Below are 19,960 nucleotides of genomic sequence, written 5' to 3'. Positions count from 1 at the left end.
TTTTTTTATATTCATGGAACGCTGCAGTCTGATTGCTTGCCCTATACCTGCAATGTTGACCACTTCCATCACCACACTCTTCTGCTGCTCTGTGTACTCTTCTTTAGCTGAAAATGTAATGTCGCCTGCACTGTGTATCATATAGTGCTATTGGGTAAAATATCAACTACAGTGGTCGAAATCAGCATATATCCCATATAGGCCGAGATGGGGTTTTATAGAGAAGCCACAATAGAACGATTCCTCACGGCTTGCAGCTACATAATAATGAACGAGGCTTATAATCAGCTTCTCAGTTTCCTATAGGCGGGTTTGTAACGTTTTCCTGCTCAAAGGCAGCAATATAAGAATGAGGTAATACTGCCAATAATTTTGATTGATTGTATAATATAGCGCATAATAAATACCTCATGCATTACCATTTACAGGCAATTCTAAGAGGAAATTTTTCAGGTAGGGAGAGAAAAGCAGTATATATAATTTTCCATGACCAAATCCCACAAAAGTTATGATCCTGAACTTGAAATCTTTTGTTGTCCAGTGCTTTACCAACTGAGCTAGGCACCCCCTATAGGTATCTTATTAAAATTGTTATGTTCACTCATTGCCATTGTAGTTAGCATAGCAATTAGACGTCAATACCTTTCAAATACTCCTCGTTGAATTCTCTGACAGCCTTGTTATGGAAGCGAACCCCATTGGTCTTTGTATCTATGGTGATGTAGTTCTTGTTGTTTCTTAGCACTTTTTCCTCTTTCAAGGTCACACGGAAGTAGTATCCCAGCTGTGCGTTACTCTCCAGCTTGAGCACTTTGTTGGGCTCTAGACCCAGATCTCTGGCCACCTAAATGCAATACATATGACATCGATCTGGGAAAATGGGGCTTAATGCATGCCTGCATAGGCTGATCTGGGACAAGCACATGAATTAAGCCTTGTTTTCTCAAGGCCCAGCTCACTAGTACAGCTGGTGATTATCTATAACCAATACAAGAGGCCAGGGTTTACAGAGCTTTTGAACTGGCAGTGACTTTGGTATTAAAACAAAGTTCACTATCTGATATAGATACTTTACGCCTGACAAGAAAATGTCATATTTTAGCTAGGAAACCCAAAATGGATTACTCTTTACAGCAAACATAAACAATTTTCACATGGAGCATTTCACCTCACCTTGTTAATCTGTCCCTTGATACTTTCTTCCAGTGAGTCAATCCTCTCCTTCAATGCAGTCAAGCCCTCGTCAAAGTCTGCCTTGATTACAAACTCGTGGTTGTCCACCTGATTCAGGTCCATTGTGGCCTCCACCATCTCCTGGTACTTAGCAAAGTCCATCAGTAACTCCTGAAAATGATGGCAAAATCCAGCTGTAACTCATGAAAAGGGTGGCAAAATCCAGCAGTTACTCCTGAAAATGATTGCAAAGTCCAGCAATAACTCCTGAAAATGATGGAAAAGTCCAGCAGTAACTCAAGCAAATGATGGCAAAGTCCAGCAGTAATTCCTGAAAACAATGGCAAAGTCCAGCAGTAACTCCTGAACATAATGGCAAAGTCCAGCAGTAACTCCTGAAAATGATAGCAAATTCCAGCAGTAACTCCTGAAAATGATGGCAAAGTCCAGCAGTAACTCCTGAAAATGATTGAAAAGTCCAGCAGTAACTCCTGAAAAAGGTGGCAAAGTCCAGCAGTAACTCCTGAAAAAGGTGGCAAAGTCCAGCAGTAACTCTTGAAAAAGGTGGCAAAGTCCAGCAGTAACTCCTGAAAATGGTGGCAAAGTCCAGCAGTAACTTCTGGAAATGATGGCAAAGTCCAGCAGTAACTCCTGAAAATGGTGGCAAAGTCCACCAGTAACTCCTGAAAATGATGGCAAAGTCCAGCAGTAACTCCTGAAAATGATGGCAAAGTCCAGCAGTAACTCATGAAAATGATGGCAAGGTCCAGCAGTAACTCCTAAAAATGATGGCAAAGTCCAGCAGTAACTCCTGAAAATAAAGGCAAAGTCCAGCTGTAAGTCCTGAAATTGATGGCAAAGTCCAGCAGTAACTCCTGAAAATGATTGTGAAGTCCAGCAGTAACTCCTGAAAATGATTGCAAAGTCCAGCAGTAACTCCTAAAAATGATGGCAAAGTACAGCAGTAACTCCTGAAACTGGTGGCAAAGTCCAGCAGTAACTCCTGAAAATGGTGGAAAAATCCAGCAGTTACTCCTGAAAATGATTGCAAATTCCAGCAGAAACTCCTGAAAATGATGGCAAAGTCCAGCAGTAACTCCTGAAAATGATGGCAAAATCCAGCAGTTACTCCTGAAAATGATTGCAAAGTCCAGCAGTAACTCCTGAAAATGAAGGAAAAGTCCAGCAGTAACTCAATCAAATGATGGCAAAGTCCAGCAGTAACTCCTGCAAATGATGTCAAACACAAGCAGGAACTTCTAAAAATGATGCCAAATTCCAACAGTAACTCCTGAAAATGATGGCAAAGTCCAGCAGTAACTCCTGAAAATGTTGGAAAAGTCCAGCTGTAACTCCTGAAAATTATGGCAAAGTCCATCAGTAACTCCTGAAAATGATGGCAAAGTCCAGCAGTAACTCCTGAAAATGGTGGCAAAGTCCAACAGTAACTCCTGAAAATGATGGCAAAGTCCAGCAGTAACTCCTGAAAATGATAGCAAAGTCCAGCAGTAACTCCTGAAAATGATGGCAAAGTCCAGCAGTAACTCCTGAACATGATGACAAAGGCCTGCTGTAACTCCTGCAAATGATGACAAAGTCCAGCAGTAACTCCTGAAAATGATGGTAAAGTCCAGCAGCAACTCAAGCAATTGTTGGCAAAGTCCAGCAGTAATTCCTGAAAACAATGGCAAATTCCAGCAGTAACTCCTGAACATAATGGCAAAGTCCAGCAGTAACTCCTGAAAATGATAGCAAATTACAGCAGTAACTCCTGAAAATGATGGCAAAGTCCAGCAGTAACTCCTATAAATGATTGAAAAGTCCAGCAGTAACTCCTGAAAATGATGGCAAAGTCCAGCAGTAACTCCTGAAAAAGGTGGCAAAGTCCAGCAGTAACTCCTGAAAAAGGTGGCAAAGTCCAGCAGTAACTCCTGAAAATGGTGGCAAAGTCCAGCAGTAACTTCTGGAAATGATGGCAAAGTCCAGCAGTAACTCCTGAAAATGGTGGCAAAGTCCAGTGGTAACTCCTGAAAATGATGGCAAAGTCCAGCAGTAACTCCTGAAAATGATGGCAAAGTCCAGCAGTAACTCATGAAAATGATGGCAAGGTCCAGCAGTAACTCCTAAAAATGATGGCAAAGTCCAGCAGTAACTCCTGAAAATGAAGGCAAAGTCCAGCTGTAAGTCCTGAAATTGATGGCGAAGTCCAGCAGTAACTCCTGAAAATGATTGCGAAGTCCAGCAGTAACTCCTGAAAATGATTGCAAAGTCCAGCAGTAACTCCTAAAAATGATGGCAAAGTACAGCAGTAACTCCTGAAACTGGTGGCGAAGTCCAGCAGTAACTCCTGAAAATGGTGGAAAAATCCAGCAGTTACTCCTGAAAATGATTGCAAATTCCAGCAGAAACTCCTGAAAATGATGGCAAAGTCCAGCAGTAACTCCTGAAAATGGTGGCAAAGTCCAACAGTAACTCCTGAAAATGATGGCAAAGTCCAGCAGTAACTCCTGAAAATGATAGCAAAGTCCAGCAGTAACTCCTGAAAATGATGGCAAAGTCCAGCAGTAACTCCTGAAAATGATGGCAAAGGCCTGCTGTAACTCCTGCAAATGATGACAAAGTCCAGCAGTAACTCCTGAAAATGATGGTAAAGTCCAGCAGCAACTCAAGCAATTGTTGGCAAAGTCCAGCAGTAATTCCTGAAAACAATGGCAAATTCCAGCAGTAACTACTGAACATAATGGCAAAGTCCAGCAGTAACTCCTGAAAATGATAGCAAATTTCAGCAGTTACTCCTGAAAATGATGGCAAAGTCCAGCAGTAACTCCTGAAAATGATGACAAAGGCCTGCTGTAACTCCTGCAAATGATGACAAAGTCCAGCAGTAACTCCTGAAAAAGGTGGCAAAGTCCAGCAGTAACTCCTGAAAAAGGTGGCAAAGTCCAGCAGTAACTCCTGAAAATGGTGGCAAAGTCCAGCAGTAACTTCTGGAAATGATGGCAAAGTCCAGCAGTAACTCCTGAAAATGGTGGCAAAGTCCAGTGGTAACTCCTGAAAATGATGGCAAAGTCCAGCAGTAACTCCTGAAAATGATGGCAAAGTCCAGCAGTAACTCATGAAAATGATGGCAAGGTCCAGCAGTAACTCCTAAAAATGATGGCAAAGTCCAGCAGTAACTCCTGAAAATGAAGGCAAAGTCCAGCTGTAAGTCCTGAAATTAATGGCGAAGTCCAGCAGTAACTCCTGGAAATGATTGCGAAGTCCAGCAGTAACTCCTGAAAATGATTGCAAAGTCCAGCAGTAACTCCTAAAAATGATTGCAAAGTACAGCAGTAACTCCTGAAACTGGTGGCGAAGTCCAGCAGTAACTCCTGAAAATGGTGGAAAAATCCAGCAGTTACTCCTGAAAATGATTGCAAATTCCAGCAGAAACTCCTGAAAATGATGGCAAAGTCCAGCAGTAACTCCTGAAAATGGTGGCAAAGTCCAACAGTAACTCCTGAAAATGATGGCAAAGTCCAGCAGTAACTCCTGAAAATGATAGCAAAGTCCAGCAGTAACTCCTGAAAATAATGGCAAAGTCCAGCAGTAACTCCTGAAAATGATGGCAAAGGCCTGCTGTAACTCCTGCAAATGATGACAAAGTCCAGCAGTAACTCCTGAAAATGATGGTAAAGTCCAGCAGCAACTCAAGCAATTGTTGGCAAAGTCCAGCAGTAATTCCTGAAAACAATGGCAAATTCCAGCAGTAACTCCTGAACATAATGGCAAAGTCCAGCAGTAACTCCTGAAAATGATAGCAAATTACAGCAGTAACTCCTGAAAATGATGGCAAAGTCCAGCAGTAACTCTTGAAAATGATTGAAAAGTCCAGCAGTAACTCCTGAAAATGATGGCAAAGTCCAGCAGTAACTCCTGAAAAAGGTGGCAAAGTCCAGCAGTAACTCCTGAAAAAGGTGGCAAAGTCCAGCAGTAACTCCTGAAAATGGTGGCAAAGTCCAGCAGTAACTTCTGGAAATGATGGCAAAGTCCAGCAGTAACTCCTGAAAATGGTGGCAAAGTCCAGCGGTAACTCCTGAAAATGATGGCAAAGTCCAGCAGTAACTCCTGAAAATGATGGCAAAGTCCAGCAGTAACTCATGAAAATGATGGCAAGGTCCAGCAGTAACTCCTAAAAATGATGGCAAAGTCCAGCAGTAACTCCTGAAAATGAAGGCAAAGTCCAGCTGTAAGTCCTGAAATTGATGGCGAAGTCCAGCAGTAACTCCTGAAAATGATTGCGAAGTCCAGCAGTAACTCCTGAAAATGATTGCAAAGTCCAGCAGTAACTCCTTAAAATGATGGCAAAGTACAGCAGTAACTCCTGAAACTGGTGGCGAAGTCCAGCAGTAACTCCTGAAAATGGTGGAAAAATCCAGCAGTTACTCCTGAAAATGATTGCAAATTCCAGCAGAAACTCCTGAATATGATGGCAAAGTCCAGAAGTAACTCCTGAAAATGATGGCAAAATCCAGCAGTTACTCCTGAAAATGATTGCAAAGTCCAGCAGTAACTCCTGAAAATGAAGGAAAAGTCCAGCAGTAGCTCAAGCAAATGATGGCAAAGTCCAGCAGTTACTCCTGCAAATGATGTCAAACACAAGCAGGAACTCCTAAAAATGATGCCACATTCCAACAGTAACTCCTGAAAATGATGGCAAAGTCCATCAGTAACTCCTGAAAATGATGGCAAAGTCCAGCAGTAACTCCTGCAAATGTTGGAAAAGTCCAGCTGTAACTCCTGAAAATTATGGCAAAGTCCATCAGTAACTCCTGAAAATGATGGCAAAGTCCAGCAGTAACTCCTGAAAATGGTGGCAAAGTCCAACAGTAACTCCTGAAAATGATGGCAAAGTCCAGCAGTAACTCCTGAAAATGATAGCAAAGTCCAGCAGTAACTCCTGAAAATGATGGCAAAGTCCAGCAGTAACTCCTGAAAATGATGGCAAAGGCCTGCTGTAACTCCTGCAAATGATGACAAAGTCCAGCAGTAACTCCTGAAAATGATGGTAAAGTCCAGCAGCAACTCAAGCAATTGTTGGCAAAGTCCAGCAGTAATTCCTGAAAACAATGGCAAATTCCAGCAGTAACTACTGAACATAATGGCAAAGTCCAGCAGTAACTCCTGAAAATGATAGCAAATTACAGCAGTAACTCCTGAAAATGATGGAAAAGTCCAGCAGAAACTCCTGAAAATGCTGGCAAAGGCCTGCTCTAACTCCTGCAAATGATGACAAAGTCCAGCAGTAACTCCTGAAAATGATGGCAAAGTCCAGCAGTAACTCCTGAAAATGGTGGCAAAGTCCAGCAGTAACTCCTGAAAATGATGGCAAACTACAGCAGTAACTTCTGAAAATGATGGCAAAGTCCAGCAGTAACTCCTGAAAATGATGGCAAAGTCCAGCAGTAACTCCTGAAAATGATGGCAAAGTCTAGCAGTACCTCCTGAAAATGATGGAAAAGTCTAGCAGTAACTCAAGCAAATGATGGCAAAGTCCAACAGTAACTCCTGAAAATGATGGCAAAGTCCAGCAGTAACTCCTTAACATGTGAGCACATTATTTGTTGTTTTTTGTTTCAATTGTTTTGTTACCATGTAATGACATAAATAGTTTTTGTTTGTTCAGATGTTTTGCCATTTTGTAAACAGCAATTTCAATAAAATCATGGAATTTTTATTTGCCAAAAGAACTCAATATGTTTACACCAGTAAAATCCTGGCAGCCAGTAAAGTTTTTCGTTTAGCTTGCAGGCTAGTATTAATGTTGATAACTCAAGACATCTATTAGCAAGCTGATTCAATTTGTTATCAGTGCCAAGCCCGCGGGTCTCTACTAATTTCCATCCCTGCTCACCTTGAGTGGGTTTGAGAAGATGTCCATGAGCAGGCCTCGGTGTGCGTGGTCTGTCTTCTCCAGGGTCTCCAACAGGAACGGCATCTTGTCAATGGCCTGGTACACACGGTACACATCCTGGCAGGGAAAACATGGAAATGTAGACAGGTCATGTTCATAGAAAACAGGGTTATTCTTGAATACAGGTAAATTAAACACAAATACAACATATCATGTTAACTGTTTACTTCCGGATGGAAATTAAGCTCAGATTATAACAAAGGGTATTATTTGGTCAATGGGATGATGGGAAAAAATAATTTCATTGGATTTGCATTTTATTCATGCCCGTTTTACTACATTTCCACACAGTTTCCATATTTGATTTGCAAGAACACAGAGCTACGATAAAGAGGTTTTTCTGCTTTTTAAAAAAAGGCTGTAAAATAGACCGATCCCTATGCAAACAAACAAAGAAACGGAAATTTAAAAATATATTTTTTTTATAAAGAAATGTCTGATGATTATTATATTTAAATTTTATTTCATAAACATCTAACAAAGTATATAACTATAACTTTTTGTGCCAATTGCATTCTTTCCCAAAATGTCCAGGAAAAAGCCTGATGTGTCAATATTTGATGATAAAAAAAATTAATATGGTCCATTTTGTCGGAAAAAATATCCCAAATTTGCCATTTTTTCGATTTAAAAAATCCCAATTAGACCAGCCAAACTCCTTTTCCAACATGGCGAGAGATAAAAAATATTAAAACAAGATGCGTTTGTGAAACACAATGTCCCCCTAGATGACGTTTGACTTTGGAGAATGACCTTGACCTTGTGAAGGATGACCTTGACCTTGACCTTTCACCACTCAAAATGTGCAGCTCCATGAGATACACATGCATGCCCAATATCTAGTTGCTATATTCAATATTGCAAACGTATTCATAAAATAAGCGATTTGGGCCACATATATTTGACCTCTGACCTTGAAGGATGACCTTGATCTTGACCTTTCACCACTCAAAATGTGCAGCTCCATGAGATGCACATGCATGCCAAATATCAAGTTGCTATCTTCAATATTGCATAAGTATTTATAAAATAAGCGATTAGGGCCACATATATTTGACCTCTGACCTTGAATGATGACCTTGACCTTGACCTTTCACCACTCAAAATGTGCAGCTCCATGAGATACACAGGCATGCCAAATATCAAGTTGCTATCTTCAATATTGCAAAAGTATTCATAAAATGAGCGATTTTAGCCATATATATTTGACCTCTGACCTTGAAGGATGACCTTGACCTTTCACCACTCAAAATGTGCAGCTTCATGAGATACACATGCATGCCAAATATGAAGTTGCTATCTTCAATATAGCAAAAGTTATTGCAAAATGTTAAAGTTGGCGCAAACAGACCAACAGACCAACAGACAGACCAACAGACAGACCAACAGACAGGGCAAAAACAATATGTCCCCCACTACTATAGTGGGGGACATAAAAAATTTGTATTTTCGGCTAGTCATCGGCCTTATAAAGATGTGCACCAGTTTCCTGGTTCCCTCACCTGGAGGTTTGCCCTTTTCCTCTGGAACTTCTTTGCCAGCCTCTGGAAGTCTGGTATCTTCCTCAGCTGGTCCTCGTACAGCATCTGTCTCAGGTCTGTGTCCTCCACCAGGGCCTCAACGATGTTCAGTCGCTCACCTGGCCACACAAATAGACACGAGTATATTAATAAATGTTATGGGCTTGCATAAAGGACGTGGACATTTGGGAACGTTGTACAATTAATACACATATAGACATAGGTCAATGATATTAATTTACATCATTTTAAGGAGTTATATACAAGCATGTTTGTTTGTTTTTATTAAGTAAAGGCTCCAACAATATGATGAAGACAACAATAATGATGATGATAATGATGATTATGATGATGGACACACAGTCAAAATGAAAATTATCCAGTGCCCCAGATAAGCTGCGTATCTGCGTCTTTTACCCTATTAAAATGTTTAAAAAAGCAAAGAAGTACAATATCATGCGTATTAAGAACGCAACCAATTTGACTTTTACGCAAACTCGTCAAATGGGATGCGTACAATACAATGGCTTCGATCGAAAATGCTTTTCTCATCTTCGGTATTTTCTCTTTTAAAGTATTATCGTAACGAGGCGATGCTTTCATTCAGCAAGCACCTGGATGTTGGAGCAAGAAACAGTCAAACTAAATAAAACGCTCTGCGGACTAGATTTCATAGTAAAATAAAGAGTCTGACCAAATAATTTACGACGACATACATGCGTTTTCAATCTGACTTAATCCGTCGTTTTATAACTCAGTTCACCCTATTTCAAGAATGAAATCACCCTATTTTTCAAAATCAAAGGGTGAAAACCCTATTTCCCAAATAATTATCTGGGCCACTGTTATCTTTGAATTTTTTGTTTCACCATTAATATGAGCAACTGCAACATACTTTGGTGTTGACCAAAAAGCGAACACACTATTGTGTTTAACAAAGAAGTAGGGTTTACACTTATGTGAAGTTCTTACATGAAAGAAAAGTATGAGTGTAATTTATTCAAAAAAAATTTTATTCAGGACTTTTTTTTTTTGTTCAACAGAAGATCCATGTATGAAAGCCTTAAAAAAAACATTATCAAAATGTATACATGTTAACTAACATGAAAGAATTGGCATATACAAAGTAAAACACAAGACTTTACCAAGTTAAATATATAGAGGATATTTGTTGGATTCGGTTGATTATCGATTTTAATTCACGAGTGATCATATAAAATATAGATTTTCTATGATCACGAGTGAATTAAAATCGATATTCCACAGAATCCAACAAATTGTCTTTATATTTTATGCTTTTTTTCACCGTTTACATACATTGTTTAAGAGTTTAACAAAAGAATTTCGCTGGGATAGTGACGTCATTTCGTCAAAAAAATGACGTTAATTTTCACTGTTTGAATCAGTGATATTATCAGTTTTAATTCACTGATATTTCTCTATAAACCACCAAAAAGCATAAAATAAAAAAGTCAACTCTAAAGTGAAGAGCTAAGTACCAAACAAGGCTAGTGAGATATAATAAGGGGTGACAAACCTATTTTGTTGACGTCCACTAGAGGCTGTTTGACCCAGTGACCTAGTAACCTCTGACCCTGCGCAGTACGACATCGATTCAGTAGACCCAAAACAGACTGGTTCTTATTGCCACCTAAAGCAACATATTACAAACACAATATAACATCTTTATTTTTAGAATAAAACAAGAGATGTGTTTGTCAGAAACACAATGCCCCCTAATGCGCCACTATTTATTTGTTTGACCTTTGACCTTGAAGGAAGACCTTGACCTTTCACCACTCAAAATGTGCAGCTCCATGAGATACACATGCATGCCAAATATCAAGTTGCTATGTTTAATATTTCAAAAGTTATTGCAAAACTTTACTATTTTAAATTTTTAAATTTTTTACCTTTGACCTTGAAGGATGACCTTGACCTTTCACCACTCAAAATGTGCAGCTCCATGAGATACACATGCATGCCAAATATCAAGTTTCTATGTTCAATACTTCAAAAGTTATTGCAAAACTTTACTGTAAGGTTAAAGATTTGGGACAGAATGACAGACAGAAACAGAGAAAAACAGACAGACAGGCCAAAAACAATATACCCCCGATCATTTGATCCGGGGGCATAAAAATATGACTACCAATTTGCCATTTTAAGAAAAATTATTAAAGTATATATTCTATATTACTTATTACATCAATCACGTGTGAGGTATGGATTTTATGTGCCTTATTTTAGTTTTATTAAAAAAGGCTAAAATCTAAGAGGAATTCATTTTTTGGTGGTTCTGTAACACAATTTGACCCGCCCACCTCACATGCAATGCCCACTGAGGTCTAAAAATATAAGGTAATTATGTATTAAGTTTGATAAATACCGGTAGCTTATTACTTCACTCTGGAAAAAAGGAAACAGTAACCCAAGTTTGACAATGCCTGACCAACCCCACCCCCCAACATTTAATAATACACATTTCAAATTTTTTTTTTTTTAAATAACAAGACATTGTGACATTCCTTAAATCCAGGAGAATGCAGACAGGCCAATCCATATGATGACTATAATACAGTGCTATATGATGACTATACAGTGCTATATGATGACTATACAGTGCTATATTTTGGACGTTTTACTCTCATGTTTGCACTTGACCTTGAAGGTAATCAGCTGAATCTTGCTAGCAACACAACATCTCAGTACGACTCGTTCACCTAGCAACACAACATCTCAGTACGACTCGTTCACCAAGTAAGTTCTATATTCTTCAATCTATTGAGGGGTTAGTGAGCAGACAAGCAATATTTTACAATAAAGTGCTATATTCAGACCTTTGATCTAAACGTTCGACCTTGACCTCCAAGGTAGTTTGTGATTTTTATTTTCAACATCCTGTCTCATATTTGTCAACAATTTAATGTTTTATAATCCTTAAATTCATGCAGAGGCAAGACAGTTGAAACACATATGAGGAAAAAAATACCAAACAGTCTCACTGATCTACTGTGGATAATAAGGTTGTAAGCACCAATACTATTAAAGTATTTATAATCTATAAGAAGCCATTCAAACCTTCCAGGGCACTGGGCAGGAGATTCAATGCCCGCACAGCCGCTGTGTCCAGTCTCATGTACTGACCAAGGTCAAACGTGGACAGTGAGTACTGGCCAAAGTTGCTTTCATCTGACAGTAGCTCCAGATACTTGATGACTGCCGACAGGGAAGACATTGCGTGCTGTTTTTCTAATTCAGCTGGAAAACACGTTGAAGTCGTTATCATACAGGAACTAGTTTGTATGTTTATTTGGAATTGTTTCCATTTTAAAAGTTTTTCAGTAATACCCGGGGTCTCAGTAAACCTGGCCACCCTTCTGATGGAAAAGATGGCCTACCAGTACTAAGCTCATATATTACAACTGCCCTACTTTAATTAATAGTATGAAGTCTGTAGTATGTAGTATTTTTTTCCACCACATTGGCAATTGGGTCAGGTCCCTTTGCATTAGTCAAAATGTTGCTACAAATTAGTGAACAAAATGGAAAACATGTGTTGTTGATTTCTTGCTTACACACACTTCAAAAAATTGAGAATGAAAGTGATTTAAATATTATATTTACTAAAGTGCAACTTCAAGAGCTGGATTTGAGATGAATTGAATGTTGTGTCTTATCAACCCAAAAATTTTTTGAAGGAAATCTTAAATTGGGAAATTTTAGGTTTAATTTGGAAAAAATGTATACTTTTTTCTATCAGGAATTGGTCCCCCTAACGGACCCAAATTTGAACAACAAATACACTGACTCTTGATCATAGACAGGATTGCAGGGACGGGATATGAAAACAATAGGGTGCTTTTATTAACATTTGATGTGAACAAACATTCTTTTAACTTGCATGTATATGGGGGTGGGCTCTGAAATGCAGCAAATTGTTAATTAAATAACACAAAGCCCTTCATTGAACTTTTTTGCAATCATGGAAATCATATAAGCCATATTAGCGCCATAACATTTAAAAGGCTTGCCAAAATCTATCTGACACTGATTCCAATGGTTAATTTATGCTAATTCAATTCACTTATAGATATAGGTAAGCTATAACTGTCACACAAGTAATTTTTTCATGTCAATGGACAGGACAGGACATATTGAATACTATAATTCTGTCACACTTTTTTAAAAGCTACTATATCTGATCACCGAGAGCTGCTGCATTGCCTTGCTCCCCTTTCTTCATCTTGAGCAGCCTGTTCAGGTCCTGGACGCTGTCCTTGTTTGTAAACTCACCTGTGGGGTGCAAATACAAATCTTAACTCTTTCAGTGCTGGAACCAAATTTTGAAGGCCTTTGCAAACAGTTTGGATCCAGATGAGACGCCACAGAATGTGGCGTCTCATCAGGATCCAAACTAATTGCTATTCTGATAGTATTCTTTGAAAAAATCGCAGAAATTGCTAATTTTAGAAATTCAGCAGACGACATTTTAGCAGACCACAAATTTCCCAGCATGCAAAGGGTTAAAGCATGTGCAAAAGGGTCATCCTAGTTCAGCAAGCTTTTATGGAAATGTTCATTTTGAGGAAGTCCCTTCCAAACAAGAATCCAGTTCAAGCAGAGAGTATTGCACAGGCTAATCTGGGACAACACTTTATGAACATACAATAAGACTAGTTTTCTAAGAATGAGGCTAAAAAATTAGCTTTTTGAACATAATCCACTCACATGCAGTTAGGACACTATACATATACCAGAAGCTAGAAATGTAATCTAGACAAAGAAAGACGATTTTAATAAATCCATTTCTTCGTTCTTCATTGGGAGTGTTCTTTACATCTCCCCCAGAGACACCAAATACTGGTTCTTGTCCGAGGAAAAAGGACTCGAAAGCGTTTCAAAAAAGCCTTAGTATTTTTATGCAATCAAGCTAAAATATATAGGTTTAAACTAATAAATCCTTTTCTATTGGACCTTAAGATGAACTCTTCTACATTTACAATGTACATTATCTCTTTAATGTACAACAGGGTAACACACTTTGATTCCGAAGCAGCGAGAACTGTCATTATTGTGTTTGAGATACTCCGCATATCACTTTGACTGGGAGCATGTGCAGTTCAGCTTTAAGTACTGCATGGTGTCCCAACAATTCAAGCTCCCTACCTATTAAGAAGTTTCATCTTGATATCTCATATTATAGCAAAACAAGGGACAAAATTGTCACAAAACCAGGTTTTCATTGTGAAAAAAAATCTGATAAAGGGAGACAACTCAAACTGAACTTTTGAAATGAACAAAGAAAATTAACCCCCTTTGTAAGTTTGTTTTAAAATAAATCTATTTTTAGTCGTGGCGACCTTGACATTGGAGATATGCACATGAATTTATTTTTTTTGACCTTTGACCATGAAGGATGACCTTGACCTTTCACCACTAAAAATGTGCAGCTTCATAAGATACACATGCATGGCAAATATCAAGTTGCTATCTTCAATATTGCAAAAGTTATGAGCAACGTTAAAGTTTTCGGACGGACACACGGACGGACGGACGGTCAAAATTTGTGTGCGTATGGAAAGGCGTTGTCCATATACACATGCGTACCAAATATGAAGGTTATATCTCAAGGGACATTTATGGCCATTTTTGACCTTTGAACTCAAAGTGTGACCTTGACCTTGGAGATATCGACGTAATTATTTCGCGCGACACACCGTCCAATGATGGTGAACAAATGTGCCAAATGATTTTAAAATCTGACAATGAACGACATAGTTATGGCTCGGACAAGCTCATTTATGGCCATTTTTGACCTTTGAACTCAAAGTGTGACCTTGACCTTGGAGATATCGACGTAATTATTTCGCGTGACACACCGTCCAATGATGGTGAACAAATGTGCCAAATGATTTTAAAATCTGACAATGAACGACATAGTTATGGCCCGGACAAGCTTGTTCCGCCCGCCCGCCAGCCCGCCAGCCCCCCAGCCAGCCCGCCAGCCAGCCAGCCAGCCCACCCGCATTCGCCAATCTAATAACCAGTTTTTTCCTTCGGAAAACCTGGTTAAATATATGCCCAGGACAAAATTTAAGCATGAACAAGGGCAATAACTTAACTTTTGAAAGCATGCTTTTATGGTTCATTTGCCCTGCACTTATCCTAAATGAGATTACCTACGTAATATGTTCACAGTTGATAACTGATATTATTTTCAAGATTATGCACAGTCACAATCAGTGTTTTTTTTCAGTTTTGGGGGAAGGGGGTCGGGTCCCCTGAGGGGGGGGGGAAATTGGCGCGTAAAAGGGGAAAAGGGGAAAATTTCTATGCTTAGCTAGTCACAGTACAAAATCAAGTTTTAACACTAATTCACCATACCGAGGGAGAAAAACATACTTCAAACTCTTTTATTCATAAACATGTTATGTTCATGTTCAAAGTTCAACATTTCTGGGCTTTTCAGTGAATTTATCAATTATTCTGGTGACCTCCTCTTCACCAAGTCTCTCCGTGTGAAGACAAAGTCTGATCAGGGACTCCAGTGTAGCTTCCCCAAGCCTGTTTCTCTGTGGCGTACAAAGCAGGTTGAGCAAACTAAACAGTCCTCAACACTCTCTTGACCGGACGTTTCTGGCGTTTCACTGCCCGCATTTGAAGAAGACTGACTTTTAAGTTGTACTTGTTTGAAAAGAATATCAATTTATTTTTAAGTTAAAACAGATTTGTCAATTTTTTTTTGATAGCTTTTGTTGTTGTGCTACATGTTGGAATACGTATGGTTTGCAGTAGATGTCGTAAAGCGAAAGTCGTGATAGTGAACTACGTACGGTTTGCGGTAAAGGCTAAAATAAAGTAAACACACGGATGCAGTTCAGGAAAATTGTAGAAAATTCGTAACGAAAGACGTATTTAAATGAGGTATTGATTAAAATTGAATAACACTTCCGAGAGGGGAATTTTAAAAATATTTGGGGGAAAAATATATACTCTTGAGATGGGGGAATGGGGCCGAATAACGCCGAATATTTCATCACAAAAAAACACTGACAATGTAAGTATGAAAATTAATAAATGACAATTCTCAAAATATGTAAGCAATTCTTATTTGTCCAGTTGTTGTTTTTTTGCCCAAATGTACAGCCTCTTACAGGCTGTTTACAAAAGTAAACAAAAAGGCCGTTTCTGAATGGCAAAAAGTATTTATTTTTTTCCCAAAACTCTGACAATCACTTCCCCCGAAAATATGCCAAATTTTTTCAATAAACTCAATAATTGGTTTATTGAGTTTATTAACAGAAATTCAATTCCCTGGCACTTTATAATATAAATTGTATAAAGCAGTTAAACATGCAGTTATAAACATGTGGTATACTGTTATTTATAATCTTATTAATAATGTTTAATTTTTGCCAATTTCAAGGTCTATTGCGATTTTGTTCCCAATCAAAAAGGCACAGACTGTTAAATATAAAGCAAAAAAAATCACTGGTCTCTTAAGAATATAGCATCCTCTTAATGAGATCTACTTACCTGTAAGTTTCAAAATCATAACTCTTTTGACTTTCAATGTATGCCTCAGGCTTAATTAAAGTACAAATATTAACAAAGGGCAATAACTGTAAAACTATAAATAGCAATAATTTATAGAGCTAATGCAGTACATCAGACTGGCATAAGCCTGTGGGCCCGTCTGATATTTCTGACCAACATTTTGAAAGGCTGACAATGAAAAGCAAGATCGTTGAACTTAATGTCTAATAATTTTTGCTTCCAAACATTGTAACCCTCTTGCAGTTTTCACAACAGCATTATTTCGTGGTTACCGGTTCATGATATTTCCAGACATAAAAAGATCTTTCTTTTAACATTCATAACAACTGTCAGCAGTACACTGCAGAATCAATAAATTCCAAGAAAGATTCCAAACTTTTACAGAGCCTCACGAGTTTGTACCAAACGACATCTGACTTAACTTATGGTTCACAAAAGTAGTCCGACATATGCGATTTTACCTTGTAAATTTTAGTACAGTCTCCTCGAATATAAAAATACAAGTATCAAAATTATCATTCAAAAATGGAAAAGAAAAACTAAGTTTGATTTATTTGTTAGTGGATCTGTGTATAATCAGATTCCTGTGCATATTCTGCTTTATAATGTTTTTTACTGTTTAAACTTTACTGTAATGGCAAGTTACAGTATCATGGAAGATATGGAAAGGTAAACATATTAAAAATATAAATAAATCTGTGTTAAATGCATCAATAACACTCAAGGATGTATGTTTAGAGGTGTAAATTTTTTCCCCAAACTTAAACACTAAAATAATTGTCTTTACCATGGCTTTTTGCACTATTTGTTGCCCTTTCTGGAATCAACAATGCTTTAAAATGTTTTTTTAAAATTTACTTTGCCCTGCCCCTATGCCCCCTTAAAATACTCATAATTTAGGCCGGCAAAATTTTCAATGGGCCTGTATATGTTTCCTCCTCGTAGGACAGTATGGAATGTAAATTGTGACTTTCTGCTACATGAAATATATCTACCTATTAAGTTTAAGTTGATAAATGTTTTATTTTTAAGATATGATCTGGACAATATTTCATAACAAAAATAAACAAAGGACCAACACTCTACTTGCGTAGTCTTATGCAAGTAACTAACAAGTTCTCTACTTGTTGCAGAATGGCCGTAGATATAATATAAAGCATGACAACAAACACACAAGTTGGCTGGGTCAGGACTCTAACCTAAAATTGTAGACAAATGTTCTCAACCAAGGGAGCTAAATGTCCTGTTAAATGTTAATCTTACTTCTCTTCCTCTCTGTAACCATGACACCACTTCTCTCCAGGACCTGTTTCAGTTTGCCCGCCTCACTGGCTGTGTCGCCCATGGCCACCAGGCATTCCTTGGGTCCCAGCTGCACTAACAGCGCCTGGGGAGTGGGATATAGAAGCTTATATGCATTCCCATAAAGACTACCATTTGGTATCCATCGTGTGCAAAGGAGGTTTTGAGTTCCAGGGTTGGAAATAAGAAGGTGGCGGACCACTCAGTTTTCTGATATAATATGTAGGGTGTATTCAAACATCAATGTTGGTAAACTTTGGCCAAAATGCAAGGTTCAAAACTCTCCAGTCCCATCCCTGCTTGGGGAGCACTTTAATGGGTTGGATCTGTCCTTCTTGAGCCTGCAGTTTAGCAGATTGATATTGAAGTTGAAGTCTGGTACATCCAGTGTACAACGTACTTATCAGGCCCCACAATTTCAAACTTCATCCAAGTATTAAAATATTTTACTTCCAGTAATTGAATTAAAAAAAGTCTTATAGGCATTCTGATTGGTAAATAATTTTTGGAAAATTGAAGGAAATCATTTAAGGCAGAAAATTTAAGGTCAATAGTTTGATAAAGACTCAGGAAAGCAATACCGGTAATCTCCGATGTTATGTTAGAAAAATGTCATGTTCTTTCCAGAAAAAGTAGCAAAAAAGGCACAAACTTAAAACTCACTCATGCTTAAATAAATAGTTTGTAAACCAAATAGAATATTCGATTGTGAACTTGGAATAACAAAACTTGAAAGGGATATGGCTTTTAAACATAGTAAAATTTAAGAAAACCCATTTACTACCTCAAGATTTGAGAACTGATCGTTGTCTGTGAATTCAGAGACTTGGAACTTTCTCAGTGTGGCATCAGCATACCCCACCCCTATAACCTACAAAGGAAGCAAAAGTTCTGTGGCAAAATTATCTTACAATAAACAGAATACTCATTTTTCATTGGCTATGGTTTTTGTACCCTTTGGGGAATTTTGGCCCGGTCCCTTTGGATTGGGAAAAGTTGCGTAATTTTGGCTAAAATTCTTAAATTAGTGTTGCTGTCTTTTCGCTTACAAATGCTTTATAATTGAGAATACAATTGGTTTGAATAAATTTTCTAAGGTTTTACCAGCTTGACTTGAGATGAATTAAAAGTTGAGATGAATTTATATTTTAAATCAAAGCGCTGAAGGCACTGAAGTTGTTTGCTTTTGTATAATCTTAGACGCAGCTCAGTTTTCAAAATTATGTTATAGCTTTTTATATCGCAAGTTTGAAATGAACACAACCCATTCAAACTTATAAAGAGTGTCGAGATGTGTTTTTATTTCAAATTATTAATAAACAAGATAATTTAAGCTTCATTTTGGGAAAACTGGGCTTAATGCTTATGCATTAATTCATCCAAGTACCTGAAACTCTCTTTAAACGAAACACACCATACAATCAGAAAGTGTTGTCCTTGATTAGCTTGTGCGCATTGCACAGGCTAATCAGTGTGCACAGGCTAATCTTATTTGACATGCATTAAGCCCCATTTTCCCTGAAAGAAGCTAATATGATCAGATTTCAATGATAAACTGGCCAATGTTGACGCACAAGCTGTTAAACGCTACACTGGCCAATGTCATCTTACAAGCTGTTAAACACTATTGATTACATACACGCACTCCATGTCTGCAGTGTACCAGTGGTGAACTATAAACAGGCAGATGGGGTGGTTATGATCATTCCTAGCGTAGAAGAGCAGACGCTACTAGCATTCGTTGTCTGCATTATTTTACTGCAGGTAGTGCAGACGTACGAGTGCTGTCGCTCATGCAAAGCGTGCGCTCTCATTGGCCAATAGCGATTGTCCAATACAACGACGCTCCGCCTAGTGTATTTAACAGCAGACTGACTTGCAAAACTTTCTCTACATTAGTTGCTCGCTAGCGCGACCAACTAAAAATGAGATCAACAGACAGAGGGAAAGCCGGCCGTCAGACGTTGCTGAACAATTAAAAGGGCCACAGCAAAAATGCAAGATCGTCGGACTTACTGTCCGGTCATTTTTGCTTTCAAAGATATAAATCCACTTGCAGTTTTCATGACAACATTATTTTCTGCTTGCTGATTTATGATATTTCCAAATATGAAAAGTTCATTTATGTCAAATCTTGTAAGTCAGTAGTACATTGCAGGATCGATAAAATCCGAGTATTATTCCAAACATTAACAGAGCGTCTTAAATTATCGCCGAACGACATTTGGTTCAACTATTGGTTAGCGAAAGTAGTCAATACATTTTCGATTTTTCCTTGCATTGCACGCAAGTCGCAAATATTCCAAGGTGGCAGACAATAAAAGGAAATAACGATGCTCAGTGAAAATGACAAATAACAAGATGCGTTTGTGAAACACAATGTCCCCCTATATGACGTTTGACCTTGGAGGATGACCTTGACCTTGTGAATAATGACCTTGACCTTGACCTT

General features: G+C 38.3%; 1 protein-coding gene and 1 long non-coding RNA gene across 3 annotated transcripts in view; one reads left to right on the top strand and one right to left on the bottom strand.

Annotated features, from left to right (window-relative positions):
* Positions 1 to 19,960, bottom strand: part of LOC127852333 (DNA mismatch repair protein Msh2-like) — a 38,688-nt gene that overhangs the window by 11,904 nt on the left and 6,824 nt on the right. Inside the window, exons 7-16 of the mRNA XM_052386271.1 lie at positions 18,293 to 18,379; positions 17,470 to 17,593; positions 12,856 to 12,942; positions 11,728 to 11,907; positions 10,184 to 10,297; positions 8,629 to 8,765; positions 7,067 to 7,183; positions 1,174 to 1,344; positions 643 to 844; positions 48 to 107 (exon numbers count right to left, since the gene is read on the bottom strand). Coding sequence (XP_052242231.1) covers positions 48 to 107; positions 643 to 844; positions 1,174 to 1,344; positions 7,067 to 7,183; positions 8,629 to 8,765; positions 10,184 to 10,297; positions 11,728 to 11,907; positions 12,856 to 12,942; positions 17,470 to 17,593; positions 18,293 to 18,379 — 1,279 coding nt within the window. The remainder of the gene's footprint in view (positions 1 to 47; positions 108 to 642; positions 845 to 1,173; positions 1,345 to 7,066; positions 7,184 to 8,628; positions 8,766 to 10,183; positions 10,298 to 11,727; positions 11,908 to 12,855; positions 12,943 to 17,469; positions 17,594 to 18,292; positions 18,380 to 19,960) is intronic.
* On the top strand, positions 1,340 to 11,360 carry LOC127852344 (uncharacterized). 2 transcript variants are annotated; one of them, XR_008036203.1, is made up of 4 exons: positions 1,340 to 1,705; positions 1,738 to 6,760; positions 7,025 to 7,251; positions 11,186 to 11,360. It is a non-coding gene; the product is annotated as an uncharacterized LOC127852344 (long non-coding RNA). The 2 variants fall into 2 exon arrangements; XR_008036202.1 differs by having other exon boundaries at positions 1,340 to 6,760.

Source organism: Dreissena polymorpha, chromosome 12, assembly GCF_020536995.1.
Source record: "Dreissena polymorpha isolate Duluth1 chromosome 12, UMN_Dpol_1.0, whole genome shotgun sequence".
NCBI lineage: Eukaryota > Metazoa > Mollusca > Bivalvia > Myida > Dreissenidae > Dreissena > Dreissena polymorpha.
Note: the sequence above shows the minus strand (reverse complement) of the source record. Positions and strands in the feature narration are given on the sequence as shown.